The sequence below is a fragment of the Euleptes europaea genome, chromosome 7, assembly GCF_029931775.1.
Source record: "Euleptes europaea isolate rEulEur1 chromosome 7, rEulEur1.hap1, whole genome shotgun sequence".
Taxonomy (NCBI): Eukaryota; Metazoa; Chordata; class Lepidosauria; order Squamata; family Sphaerodactylidae; genus Euleptes; species Euleptes europaea.
In genome coordinates this window covers 49,311,930-49,325,112 of record NC_079318.1, presented here as the reverse complement: position 1 = coordinate 49,325,112, position 13,183 = coordinate 49,311,930, and the positions used below count along the sequence as shown (strand labels likewise).

Here is a 13,183-nt window from a genome sequence, read left to right as displayed (position 1 = left end):
TACAACTAAATTTTCTTCAACTCTTCAGTTCTCTTTCTGTCTCCAGGATGCTGGTAGTAGTGAAACAGATACACAGGGACCTTCCCTTCAAAATCCCAAGATTGGTAGTATAAAAGACTTGTCCGTGTGACTCATACAGTATTAAAGTTGGAAGGAAGCTTGGAGGTAATCTAATCCAGTTCCCTGCTCAGTGCACGAATACATGACGGTCACATTCCCACTTCAGCTAGTATCACCCGAAGATCAAGATTTAGTGCCTGTAAAAGCACAACCAGACTGGTGTTTGGGAAAATATTGTTCCTGTATTGCTCTTTAAAAACTAGAGGTCATCTCCTGTATAGTGCAAATGGACACAGCAACAGTGGAAAACTAAGGGTGAGTGTAGTGTACATTGCCTGGGTTTGATGTGCACCTGAAGCAAAATCGATCCTGCCCCAAGACATCTGGTGGAAGAAAACTATAAGACTTACTGTTTCCCTTTGGGACTCTCCAGAGACAGTCTAACAATGTTCTAAAAGTTTTCATGTGGACCACTTATAAAGGAAATATCAGATAAGAAATTATTCAAGCTCCGAAGCAGTAATTATAAATCTTTAATATTTTTTAACAAGACTGTTTGATTCTAGTTCCATGATTTACACCACTGTCAGAAGCATGTATTTACTAGTTCTTAAGAGGTTTTGGTCAACATTTAAGCACACTTATAATGAAATGTTTGGTGCATAAATTAAACAGCAATTAATACTTTTCTGTCTCTGTTTGAAAGATAAGATATTAAAATCATGTTGTTAGTGGACTTCCGACTGCGAGAGTAATTTACTTGTGTTTGTACAGAATATCATCTTATGCTTTCTGCCATCAACCATCAAGTGGAAGAAATAGTATGATGAGAGGATCATACAAAAGGACATTAAATTGTCTTCTGAGGGCTAGCAGTATCATTTATATTTTAAGAACTAATGACAAGTTGATTCAAAGAGTACTTATAAAGTCATTAAAGTAAGCTGAAAATCCCCCTCCATTTTAGTCAGTTAGCCTCTTTGGAGGAAGGGGGTCAGCATTGTTTGGATTTGATAGAGGTAATTAGCCAACGGTTTAAACATTGTCTTCAGAGGCGTCCCTCAAGTTCCATGAAACATACTGTGAAATCCCACTGCAGAAAACACTTCAGCTAAGTTTGCAATTAAGGAAGATATTTGGCTTCATGTGAATTTTCGAACAATATGGTAGACATCTGACTGTAGATTATAACTGGCTAGTTCACTTCAACGGAGAATGTGCAAGGATCTTTCCCATTCAAGAGCTAAATAAGATGACAGGGTTTTTTTCAGTACACAAAGTAGGCAGGAAGGATCAAGTTTCTTTCATTAGTTCTTTGCTTTATCTCATAAGAGACTTCACCACATGAAAAGTCAAGTCCGAGAAACAAGCTCATGGCTACTATAATATCACCTATAACATCACCAAAGAAAGAGGACCTGCAAGCGGTCAGCCAGCCAGCTGGAAAGAACTTGCAGCTGTGTAAGCCCCTGTTGCTGAGTCATTTCCTTCCTCCTTTCCTGGTAAAAATATAAAAGCCAGGGTGTGCCTTGTTGGGGGGGGGGGGCAGCAACAGGGAACTTTGAGGTGTGTGTTAAGACCCTGCAGCTGAGTCATCTGCTTTCTTGTTTCCAAGTGGGATTACAACCACCAAGCTGTGCCTGGAGGTTTGAGCCTCTCTTCTTGGTGAGAAGTAGAGCTGTTGACCTTTGGCTCTTAGCCTGTGGCTCATGGCCTGTAGCCCAGCTACAAGAGCAAGATTCCTGAATGCAGTCTGATAGGAAATGCCGCTGCTGTATTGAGGGAGGGAGACTCAGTCAGGTAGTGGACTGGAATGTCTGGATTGTTGTTTTGGGAGGAAAGAGGAGAGAGAGTGCCATTCTGTTTGAAACAGTCTGTGCTCTTTGTGGTTGTTCGAACTAGATGAGAGCTGGGTCTGGCCCTGTGTTTGTTTATATTTTGGGGACAAGAGCCCATGGGTCAAACTTAGGGATGCCACAGACATTTTAGAGCCCAAAATGGTCAATTTAAAAATGCCCTGAGAGCCTGATCGTGATTGGGCCTGCAGCGTGGCAGAAGCAGGCAGTCTTGTCCCTCCACCATGCCTTTTCTACAACAGCCAGGAAGGGGGCATTTCAGCACTTTGAAAGGCAAAGGGGGAACAAGAGCATCTGTTCCTGCTGTGCTTCCTGATCGGGCCCTTGCTGCATTTTTAAACCTGCCATTTTAGCCTCTAAAATTTTAGCCTCTAAAATGGCTGCAGCATTCCCCCAGGGAAGCAGTCATGTGTAGTTGTCCCCTTTACAGGTGATCAGACCTGAGTCTGGACTTTGAGTGTTTATTGTTTGTGTTCTTGTTTTGCTTTTAGTGTCTGTTTCTGAGTCTGACTTGCTAGTTGCAGTGATCTGCCTGTGGGGGAAGGTAGAATAGGGTGGGGGTTGGTGCTACAATTAATATTGTGTGGGGTAGGGGGAGTCATGGTGGTAGGAGAAGTATAGGCCAAGTAAAGGGAAGAGATGTGACATCTGCAGGCTGTTGTCCCCTGTAGTTCTTCCTCCAGCCTGGATGATGCTATTGATCATATCAAATTAGGCTACAAAACCTTAAATGTCAGGTCGGTCTCAGCAGCCATTCAAGATTTAAACCTGGATAAGAGGGCTGACCTGGCATGTATCACCAATGGTGATGGGAGATTGCTGCTCAGCTCCATGGCCTTTGGCCTGTGGAGTCATAGAATCATAGAGTTGGGGGGGCATACAGGCCACACAATCCAACCCTCTGTTCAATGCAGGATCAGCATCCCTAGCATGTGTTTGTCCAGTTGCTGCTTGAAGACTGCCAGAGAGGGGGGCCCTCACCACCTCCCTAGGCAGCTGATTCCACTGCTGAATGTAATGTAAAAAAAATGTAAAAAAAAAAAAAAATTGGATGTCTAGCCAGTACTATTCCGCCCATAATTTATACCCATTATTGCGAGTCCGACTCCTATCCTCTGCTGCCAACAGGAACTGCCCCTGCCCTCCTCTAAGTGACAGCCCTTCAAATACTCAAAGAGAGCAATCATGTCCCCCCACCTCCTCTTTTCCAGACTGAACATTCCCAAATCCCTCAGTCTTTCCTTATAGGGCTTGGTCTCCAGGCCCCTGATCATCCTCATCACTCTCCTCTGCACCTGCTCTATTCAGTCCACATCCTTCAGGGTTCCATCTTTCCCTCCATTCTCTTCAACATCAACATGAAGCCTCTGGGTGAGGTCATCCAGAGACTTGGGCTGGACTGTCTTCAATATGTGGATGATACACAGCTCTGTCTTGCACTTCTAGCCGATCCCAAGGAGGCTGAGGAAACCCTGAATTGGTGTCTGGGGGCAGTTTTAGACTGAACAGGAGCTAATAAACCGAAGCTTACTCCTGACAAGATGGAAAGGCTACTGGTGAGCAACAGGACTGACCTGAGATTCAAGGAGTCTGGATAGCATTGCACTCCCCAAAAAGGAACTTTGCTTGGAGATACTGCTGGACCCACTTCTATCACTGTGTTTCGTTGATAGATGAAATTTTGTTACATTTGGCTTTCCCTCAGTTACCTCTCTTTTCTGCACTGTTTTCATTGCTGGTTTTTAATACATATTTTATTTTTTAATTTTACCTGATTTTATTATTTATTTTATAATGTTTTGCTTTAAATTGTGAAATGCTTGGTGGCCCTGTTTGGGTAGAAAGATAGAATATAAATTTCGTAAGTAACAAGTGGGGACCCACAAGAAACTTGAAAGAGTCACTATCTCATTCCCCTCACCTTTGCTTCCACCTCTCTCAGTTTCTCACTCTTTCTCCCTCCTGCCACACCTTTTCTATCTCTATCTCCTCCATGTCTGTCACTTTCTCTCTCTTTCAGCTCCTACCCCATCACTCTTTCTCTTTATGCCCTCCTCACCATCACTCTCTCTGCCCCCATCACCCCCTTGGCCTCCTATCTGCTTCCTCTCCCCCTCCCACAACAGTAGCAGTGGCGGTGGTGCTCCCAGCAACCCACTTGCTTCCTCACCCCCCCCCCCACACACAGCAGCAGTGGCAGCAGCATCTCTCCCCGAATCACAACAGATCTCCCAACTTACAGAGATCAGTCCCCCTTAGGGTTGCCAGCTCTAGGTTGGGAAATTCCTGGAGATTTGGGGGTGGAGCCTTGGGAGGGTGGGTCAGATGTTTTATCAACTTCTGTAAATAGGCAAGCGCCATGAGATATCTGTGGATGGGGATAACCATTGCAGGCACTGCAGACTGACCCGTCCAGGTGCCTAGTGAGGGACCGGATTGCCTTTTGGTTGTGAGTATCATCACTTGAACTTGCATGCAGACATGCTGATGAACAACATCTGTCAGCACAGATTTGATGTGATCTCAAATAAAAGCAAAGTATAGTGATAGTACCAAGACAAATTTGGAGCCAGGGTGGATGTGCCCAAACATTGGCCAACCTGTTGGGAAGTATTTTAGGGGGCCCACACTAACAGTCAGCAGTTAAAGTTGTTGTTAATAAATGTTCATTTAACCCCAAAATATTTGTCTGATGTGATTTAGTTTGGATGTGTGGTAGTAATTGTTTATATAGGAAAATTAGAAACAAAGTGTACCATTTGAACCAAAGTGGCAACATGAATGTGCTGATTTTGCAATTCCACAGTGTGCAGTTGCAAACAATGTTTATGTGATTTGCGAACATTTATTGGTAACCCCTCTCCCACAACTGATAGTATGTTCCTGAGCCATAAAAGAATGCCCGGCATTCTGGATTATTTTGGTGGGATTATACATAAGAAATAGATTCCATTGGCCATGGAAAGTAATTGTTAGTCAAGATTAATATCCCATCCCATTTCTCTCAATAGCTCTTGTGAGCATTGCTACTTAAGGTGTCTAAATGTACTAGTGGGAATTGAAAATTATAGTGTGGACCCCTTTCACTAGCTGAAATATTTTAAACCTGTTTCACTGAGGCCAGTATTGGTGTCAATGTACTTTGTGTGAAAAGTGCAATAGAAGCATTAGTATTTGACAGCCCTTGTTGAAATAAGTGAAATTAATGGAGCTCTTTTCATATACGACAAGGCCATGCCACCCCTTTCATGCTGCTTACAGACACAGAAAAGTCAATACTTTTTTATTACTTGACGCTGACCTACATTCTGCACTACAAGTGCCAGGCCCACTAATTGGTTTCAGTTGTGAGGAAAGTTTGCCCCAAAGAAATGTTGGAGCAGATAAATCAATCTTTTTTAGGGTAGCTTAGTGGTTTTGAGCACTTGAAATGACATTTGTGTTGTATTGACAGAAGGGGCTGTTACACTCATTTTGTCATGTCAGAAGCACTTGTACTAGTTGGAAGTGTTAACCAGTACTAATACGTTTTATGAAGGGAGCCCTTCATTGCTGGATCAACATTTTACTATAATAGCTGGCCGCCATGTTTGTTTGTTCTCTTTCCTTTCTTAAGCAGCACTGCATGGCCATTAAAAGGTCATGGAACATCTTGCAGCTGCTCCATTCAAACCTCTAATTTTGCCATTACAGGCATTAGGATTGCAGGGAAGTCTTGGATGGGGACCCCTAGAGTTAAATGGAGAGTGCCGTATTTGTGTCATTGATTTTTAAGCAGAACTTCCCACTGAGTTGTTCACAAATATCTATGCTGTGAAGGGCCCCAGATGGCTTATTCAAAATAAAATGGAGGGTGAATTTCACAATACTGTTTTAGAGCATCGCAAATCTTTCTACGAGCATCTAAATCTATGACCCAATAGGTAGGTAGAATAAGGGCCTTTTGGATAAAACTCAAAATTATAAATTTAGAAAGCCCTTAAAAATATTCTATGCATGATTTTAAGATTGTGCATCCTGCTTCTGAAGCAAAGAAATAAAATATGCACTGTGCACTGGTATTCTGTTGCTTGAGTCAGCAAGACTCAATGTGATTTACTATGTTAAAGTCATGTGGCATACTGAAATAATGACAAAATAGAACAGTGGAAAACTATTATGAGAAACTTTGACAAGTTACCTTTAATCTGTTTATAAACTCATAGATGGATAAATGTACTTAAAAGAATTCCAGTCTAGATTGTCCTAAGAAGTATCTTATTTCTTTCTTCATAAAGTAAATGGTGCACACTACTGTATGATTTCACAGGAATCTTTTAATTTTTTTAAGTTGTTACACCCCATCGATCTGATTTTAAAAGAATTTGCAGCAATCAAATAGTAATTGAGTAAGCCCATAGGGTTTAAATGGCCAAATTTTTCAGGAAACCCGAATTTAAAGCTGAATTCCTACCTTTACCGGTATAGGAAATTTGGCATTTGGGTTTTCCCATGGAGGAAATGGCCAATAAACCCGAACCCGAATTTTACAGATTTTTTTTTTAAATCAACAGCCCTAAGTAGTCAATGGAGTGACTGCAAAGTGGTTGTAATTTGCATATTTTGCATAGCTCCCAATAGCTGCAGCAATTGGTACCAGCTGGAGTTTCCATGTTGACTTCAAGGGCAGACCTATGTAGAGTGCATTATAATTGTCTCAAGGTCATTTTGGCATGGATGCATGTAGCCACATTGGCTTAGTCGTGGTATGGAACCATTTTCTGGGCTAAATAAGAATAGAAGAAAGTGTTGTTATTTTTTTGCAGCTGCCTTAATTTGCTGGGTCAAATATAACCCTCTCATCAAAGGTCAGTTGAACCCCATCAAATATTATTTGTACATTTATCCATTGAACTGAAATAATAAACCATATAATTTCTTGTATATCACAGCATGGCATAGGTGTTAGCTAATAAGGGCCCTGATTCAGAGAATCACACCTGCTGCAAATGGCAGAGCAAACCCTGTTGAATGAGCTAATGCTTAGTGCTGAGTTGCCCAGTTTCAGCACAACTGAATATACTTTCTACATATTGGGCCTAATTCAGCAATGCATGTGTGCAGTAGTTGAGGCTGTACATAATAGACCTGTAAAATAAGGCATAATAACATTAAACCTCTGATGGGGGCAGGAAATGAGGTGGGAGACTAAATCCAGCCTCTCCCCCACCCTGCTCCTGAAATGTTTGTTGTGCATGTACATCTTGGCTCCTGGGTTAGGGTGCGGAGTTGTACATGTAATACCAGTTTCTGTGGGTAACTCCCTGTCCAGTTATGCGCATTCCTGGCCTGCTTCTGTGTGCTTGTGCTGGGTCAGGGCGTTTGTTGAATTGGGGTCATACGTTTCTTACATTAATATATGTGTTCATGATAATGCCTATTCCACAGCCATGTGCAGTACGTCTAGCTGCCTTATGAGGCGATGAGGTTTTGCCTGGGAGTAGGCAGATACAACTGCTGGCTCTGTGATCCGATCCAGTTGTTTAAATACTCAGCTGTGAGTGTGTAATGAAATAGCTTTTGAACAACAAGACAAACAGTACAGCTGCCAACCTAAAGTGATCTTACGCCAAGGGAGTGAATGGCATGGCAGACTCCCTCTTTGTCGTTTTGACTTGAATTCGAAGCTGGGCTTGGGCTTAGTTCCAGCTCAAGAAGCCATTCACTTCAAAGGCACCTAAATTGTCCCAAGGAGCTAATTCTGGCAGCCAGTTGTTATTGTCTGGCAAGTCATCCTAATAGCAAAAGCCGTCTGCTCTCTCAGATCAGTGCTTATTTCAGGGGTCAGAAATGACCGGTCCTTGTTTTTTCCTGGCAAGAGGGACCGGGGGTGGGGGTGGGCAGAAGTGCGCTGGTCGAGGAATACCAACAGCTGTTTTTCGGATCAAATTTCTCTTTTGTCTTCCCAATAAGTTAATTATCATTTGCTGTCCCCCTTCCCCATATGAGAGTCATAATCAGTAATACTGAGCAGCTGACAATCGTAGTAGGCTATGAATACAGGATAAAGAGAGCTGGACACAGTGCTGTGCTCAAACAAGGGGTTGCTCCTTAGGCTGCCTTCACCTGTTACCTCTCTCCTCCACCTGGAGCAGCCAACGCTTCTTCCCTTTTCATTCCCCCAGTCTCTTCCAACACTGTTCAGCAAGCCAGGCATGTCCAGTAGGGCTTCCCCAACACTAGTACAGTGCAACACAATCCAAGCTGTGTTGTGTTTAAAGGTACCCGGAGGAGGGAGGGAGGGAGGACAGTTCACTGCTCAGAGGTGAAGAAGGGAAGGCAGCAGGATGAGATAGGTATGGCAGCAGGGTAGAGGCTCTCACCTCTAGGGTTGCCAGGTTCCTCTTCACCATCGGTGGGACGTTTTTGGGGTGGAGTCTGTGGAGAGCGGGGTTTGGTGAGGGGAGGGATTTCAATGCCATAGAGTCCAATAGCCAAAGCGGTCATTTTCTCCAGGTGAACGGATTTCTATCTGCTGGAGATCAGTTGTAATAGCAGGAGATCTTCAGCTAGTACCTGGAGGTTGGCAACCCTACTTACCTCCCACTCCATATATGCCACCCAGACTCCATTGCCTTATCTCACAGTTGTAGAACCAGCCCTGGCTGAGTGTACACTCTTGCTCGATTATACAAATAGATTCTGGCACAGATCCTATTTTCATTTTTTTAAAACCTCCCTATTTGAAAAACAACAACCCAAGTTTCTAGCTGTCATCTAAAATATCTTCTGGCACATGAGCAAGGGTTTCCACACTTCCCTGCACATCACTTAATATCAGGTACTTTCTCCTCTTTCAGTGGTGGCATCCTACCACTGAAAGCTCGCCCGGTGCCTACCTTACTTTCTTTTAACACAGAGGTTTTATCTCTTAAACATTGTATAGTCTGTGTCTGTCCCCAGGATCATTTTATTTACATCATTTTAGGCTGCTCATCATTTTAGACTGCAGCCAAGAAATCAGAAGGAGATTGAGACTGGGAAGGGCAGCCATGAAGGAGCTAGAAAAGATTTTGAAGTGTAAGGATGTGTCACTGGCCACCAAGACTAGATTAATTCATGCCATCGTATTCCCTATTACTATTTATGGGTGTGAAAGCTGGACAGTGAAGAAAGCTGATAGGAAGAAAATAGATTCCTTTGAAATGTGGTGTTGGAGGAGAGTGTAACGGATTCCGTGGACTGCCAAAAAAACAAATCAGTGGGTTATAGATCAAATCAAGCCTGAACTGACTCTAGAAGCTAAAATGACTAAACTGAGGCTGTTGTATTTTGGTCACGTCATGAGACGACAAGAGTCACTGGAAAAGACAGTCATGCTAGGAAAAGTTGAGGGCAGCAGGAAAAGAGGAAGACCCAACAAGAGATGGATTGACTCAATAAAGGAAGCCACGGCCTTCAATTTGCAGGATCTGAGCAGGGCTGTCAAAGATAGGACATTTTGGAGGACTTTCATTCATAGGGTCGCCATGAGTCGGAAGCGACTTGACGGCACTTAACACACACATAGGTTGCTCAATGTGTATTTTATTGTGATATACCCTGGCTTAGGAGTGCAGTGTAAGAGAATGGTGGCGTCGCCATGCTGCCTCCTATGCAGCTTGAATCCCCGCTCTGAAGCCACATATTGCCCGTTTCCTAAAAAACCCATGAAACCACTCCATTCGGTTTCATGGGGCCTTGCCACCATTGTTCTTGGTGTAACACAAGTCCGGGCAACGGGGGTGTTCCCAGGCTGAAAGGGGCTTTGGGAGCTGACTAAAGTCGGCACCGCCTTGGGAATGCCCCCATCAATGCTGGCGCGAGGCCTTGCACCACAAAAAAGTGGCGGGGCACAGCTGTGCGGCTCCTCTGCTGCAGCGTAAATTATCCTATGCCAGCATATTTGCCCATCTGGACAGCATAAGTGGCACCACAGGGGTCACACTGCCTCCTAACCCCTTTCAGCCCCCTTTCAGAAATGGGCTGCCAGTGAGTTGTGGTTTAGATGAAATTTATACCAGTGACCTCCCGAATCATGGTTCATTGTTATGCTGCACCAGATCCTGGTCCTAGAGTAACAACAGTATAAATGATAAATCAGTGGAATAAATGATAAATGTTATCTGGCCTAAATAGAAGGCCCATAGAAGATGAATATTAATAGCTGTGTAGAGGATTAATCCTGATATTTTTTTAAAAAAAACATTGCTTTAGTCTTTCCTAATTTTTCTTTCTGATGCATAATGCATATTTGTCATTATGTACTGTTAGCATAAGTCACACTTGTGTGTGTGTGTGTACATACACTCGTATTCGTAATATAGATATTCTGTGCACTAGAGAACAAAAAAGTAGGAAGAAAGGCAAAACAATATAATTATAGACCTCTTCAAACGAGATTAAACATGGATTGGATTTTTTTTTCACTTATATGCCTAGTTAAAATGCCATAGTTCTCTACTAATGTTTGCACACACATCCATTGGGTGGGGTAAAAAGGTGATCTGCCACGGACATAGAGAGAATATCAGAGAAGAGATTCCATCTGATCCTGGCTGCAGTCGGTATAATGTAAGACCCTCAGATTTACTTAACCTTCTCAAATGTTTACTCTTTGTTTTCTCTAGGACTTCATAACTGCATTACCACCGATTCATCTGTTCGAAAAGTATGGCAAAACCTATTCCAGAGCTGGAGAAATAGTATAAAAATTATCTGCTAACAAGCTGCATAACATGTTTAAAGCTAGTAATACATTATTTTTAAAAATGTTTAAAGCTAATAATACATTATTTTTGAAAAGTATTATTTTTTATTGCTATGCTACTGCTTTATGATTTTTACTGACAGCCAGCTTCAGTGCTCCGTGTAGTTTTGTAATTCTGGGTGAATGACTCTGGAGCAATTAATGAATTAGGCTGCCTCCTGAATTGCCATAGCCATAAGTTGTAGCAACTTTTTGTGATAAGAATTAAAAAAAACATCTATAGAAACAAGTCTCCATCTTTTCAGTATTCAGTCTTTTAAGTACGTGAACTTTCTAGTCATTTTCTGTATTGACAAGTTGAAGATTTAACATATTTGTGGAAAGAGCTCAACATCCTGAAGAATCAAGAACGTTTACCTGCTTAGAAAATGGAAACAATTTTTACTATTGGTTCAATGGGGGGGGGGAATCAAAATTCTTATTAATGATAACACTGTTGTCCGTGTGTGAGTATAGCTATCATGTAGTAATATTGACAAAACGGTCCCTTTTATTATCGCCAAGGGACCATGGGGACCGGCACAAGCATATTGACAACCCAGTCTTACATATGGATGCTCAAGCACCTGCCAGTTCAGCTTCGTTCCTGTTTGCCAATAGTGATCATGCGGCCAATTAATTGATGGGTTATTCAGCTATTTGCAATCTGTGTGTATTCATAAGAACAGGCTCCTTGAAGCCATCAGCAGCCAACTCCCAGCTGATGGATGATCAGTCGGGAATCAGCTTCTGATCTCCCCCTGGGAAATTTTTCTCTGCATCCAGCAAAGTTTTTTTTTTGCGGGGGGGAATCAGGAGCCAACTCCCAACTGATCAGTGGGAAATTGGGTTCTCCCATCCAGGAAATTTTGCTGCCTCCCAGACTTGCTGAGATGCAGCCAATTTGGGGGTAGGAGGGTGATCAGAAGTCCAGCTGATTTCCCTTCACTTCGCGTTACCCCAAACTGTGATCGATCTGCATAGAAAAGGAGAGAAACCAGCTCTTTCTCCTCCTCCTTTTGCAATGAAGGAATTAAAAGCATCGCTTCTGCCCCTGCCCAGCTAGGAAAACAAGCTCTTTCTCCTCTCCCTTTTTCAACTTCACTGTACAGCTTTTTTGCTAAATGGGTGGGGTCAAAACTGGACTCCCAGCTGATCCCTGACCAACAGGCAGCTCCAAACTTCGTGATCGGCAGCTGCTCAGGTTGTTCTATGCGATCTGAACATACCTCTGCTAGGCTCACAAAAGAATCATAGAATCATAGAGTTGGAAGGGATCACCAGGGTCATCTAGTCCAACCCCAATGCAGGAAATTAACAACTACTTCCCCCCACAGCCCAAGTGACCCCAACCCTCCTCCACCATGCAGGATCCCACAATCAAAGCACTCCTGACAGATGGCCATCTAGCCTCTGCTTAAAGACCTCCAAAGACGGGGACTCCACCACCCTCTGAGGCAGCACATTCCACCGTCGAACAGCCCTCACCGTCAGAAAGAATCAGTGTTCTTTTATTCTTATTCAGTGTTCTCTTATTCAGTGTTCTTTCTATTAGTTTAAATCAGTGTTCTCTTGAATATCAAATAAGGTAAGTTCATCTGCAAAACAGGTTTGCTGAGAAATTCACAGCATCCCTAGTCTTAAATACACTTAATTAGCAGTAAGTCCTTTTGATTTCTATAGGCATTCCAGTAGAGGCAGTGCTAGTTGACAAAATGATCATGAGATTTGCCTAACCCACATTGGTCCTAGTTCCAGTAATTGCTTCTCTTCCCCTTCCATTCCACTACCAGATGTGTATCCTCTATTGCTGGAACAGAAGAAGATTTTCAAGGTTGATGTTATCATTGTGGAATTACCCTGATCCACTGGTCTGCCTCTTTGCTGTTCATAATTAATTGTCTTCTCTGAAGAGCTGTGCCTATAGGCAATGGCTAAACACTATTAAAGACACGTCCATATTATTCATTGCACTGTTTAATAAAATATTCTGGAACACCAAGAATGGAGACTCAGACCCTCAGGGGCAGGTGAACCACATACATCATTTTCTAAACAATAATAGTACAATTCAAAAATGACAGATGAAAATATCATATTTTGATATCTCATTCACTTTGAGCTGCCTGATCAAATTCAAAGTTTTAAAACTTTTTTTATGTGCACTGCAGCAGGAAATGTATGTCCTTTAATTCTGGTAAGTGAGAAATGGCAACCCAAGGCAACTCCCTCCCTATGAGGATGTAATTTTGCCATATAAATCGAAGTGCTTTTGTTCTTTATTGAGGGGGCTGAACAAAAGCCATTTGCACAAAGGTGATGATGAATAAGGGATGCCATAGTAATTTTTAGATGTGAAGGCTATCTCTCTGATTGCTCCAGCTTCAAGGTAGTTCATCTCTCCATGATAATTCACCCTGTGCTGCTGCTTACCTTTCTACCACATTTTCCCATCAGTTCGATTAGAACCGGCAATGCCTTTATCAGATTAATTTTCCTT

The 13,183-nt window shown here is 42.6% G+C and overlaps 1 protein-coding gene across 1 annotated transcript in view; it reads left to right on the top strand.

Annotated features, from left to right (window-relative positions):
• SPATA17 (spermatogenesis associated 17) overlaps positions 1–10,645 on the top strand; it is a 114,056-nt gene extending 103,411 nt beyond the window's left edge. Inside the window, exon 10 of the mRNA XM_056852798.1 lies at positions 10,565–10,645. Within this exon, the coding sequence (XP_056708776.1) occupies positions 10,565–10,645 (81 nt within the window). The remainder of the gene's footprint in view (positions 1–10,564) is intronic.
• The last annotated feature ends 2,538 nt before the right edge of the window (positions 10,646–13,183 follow it).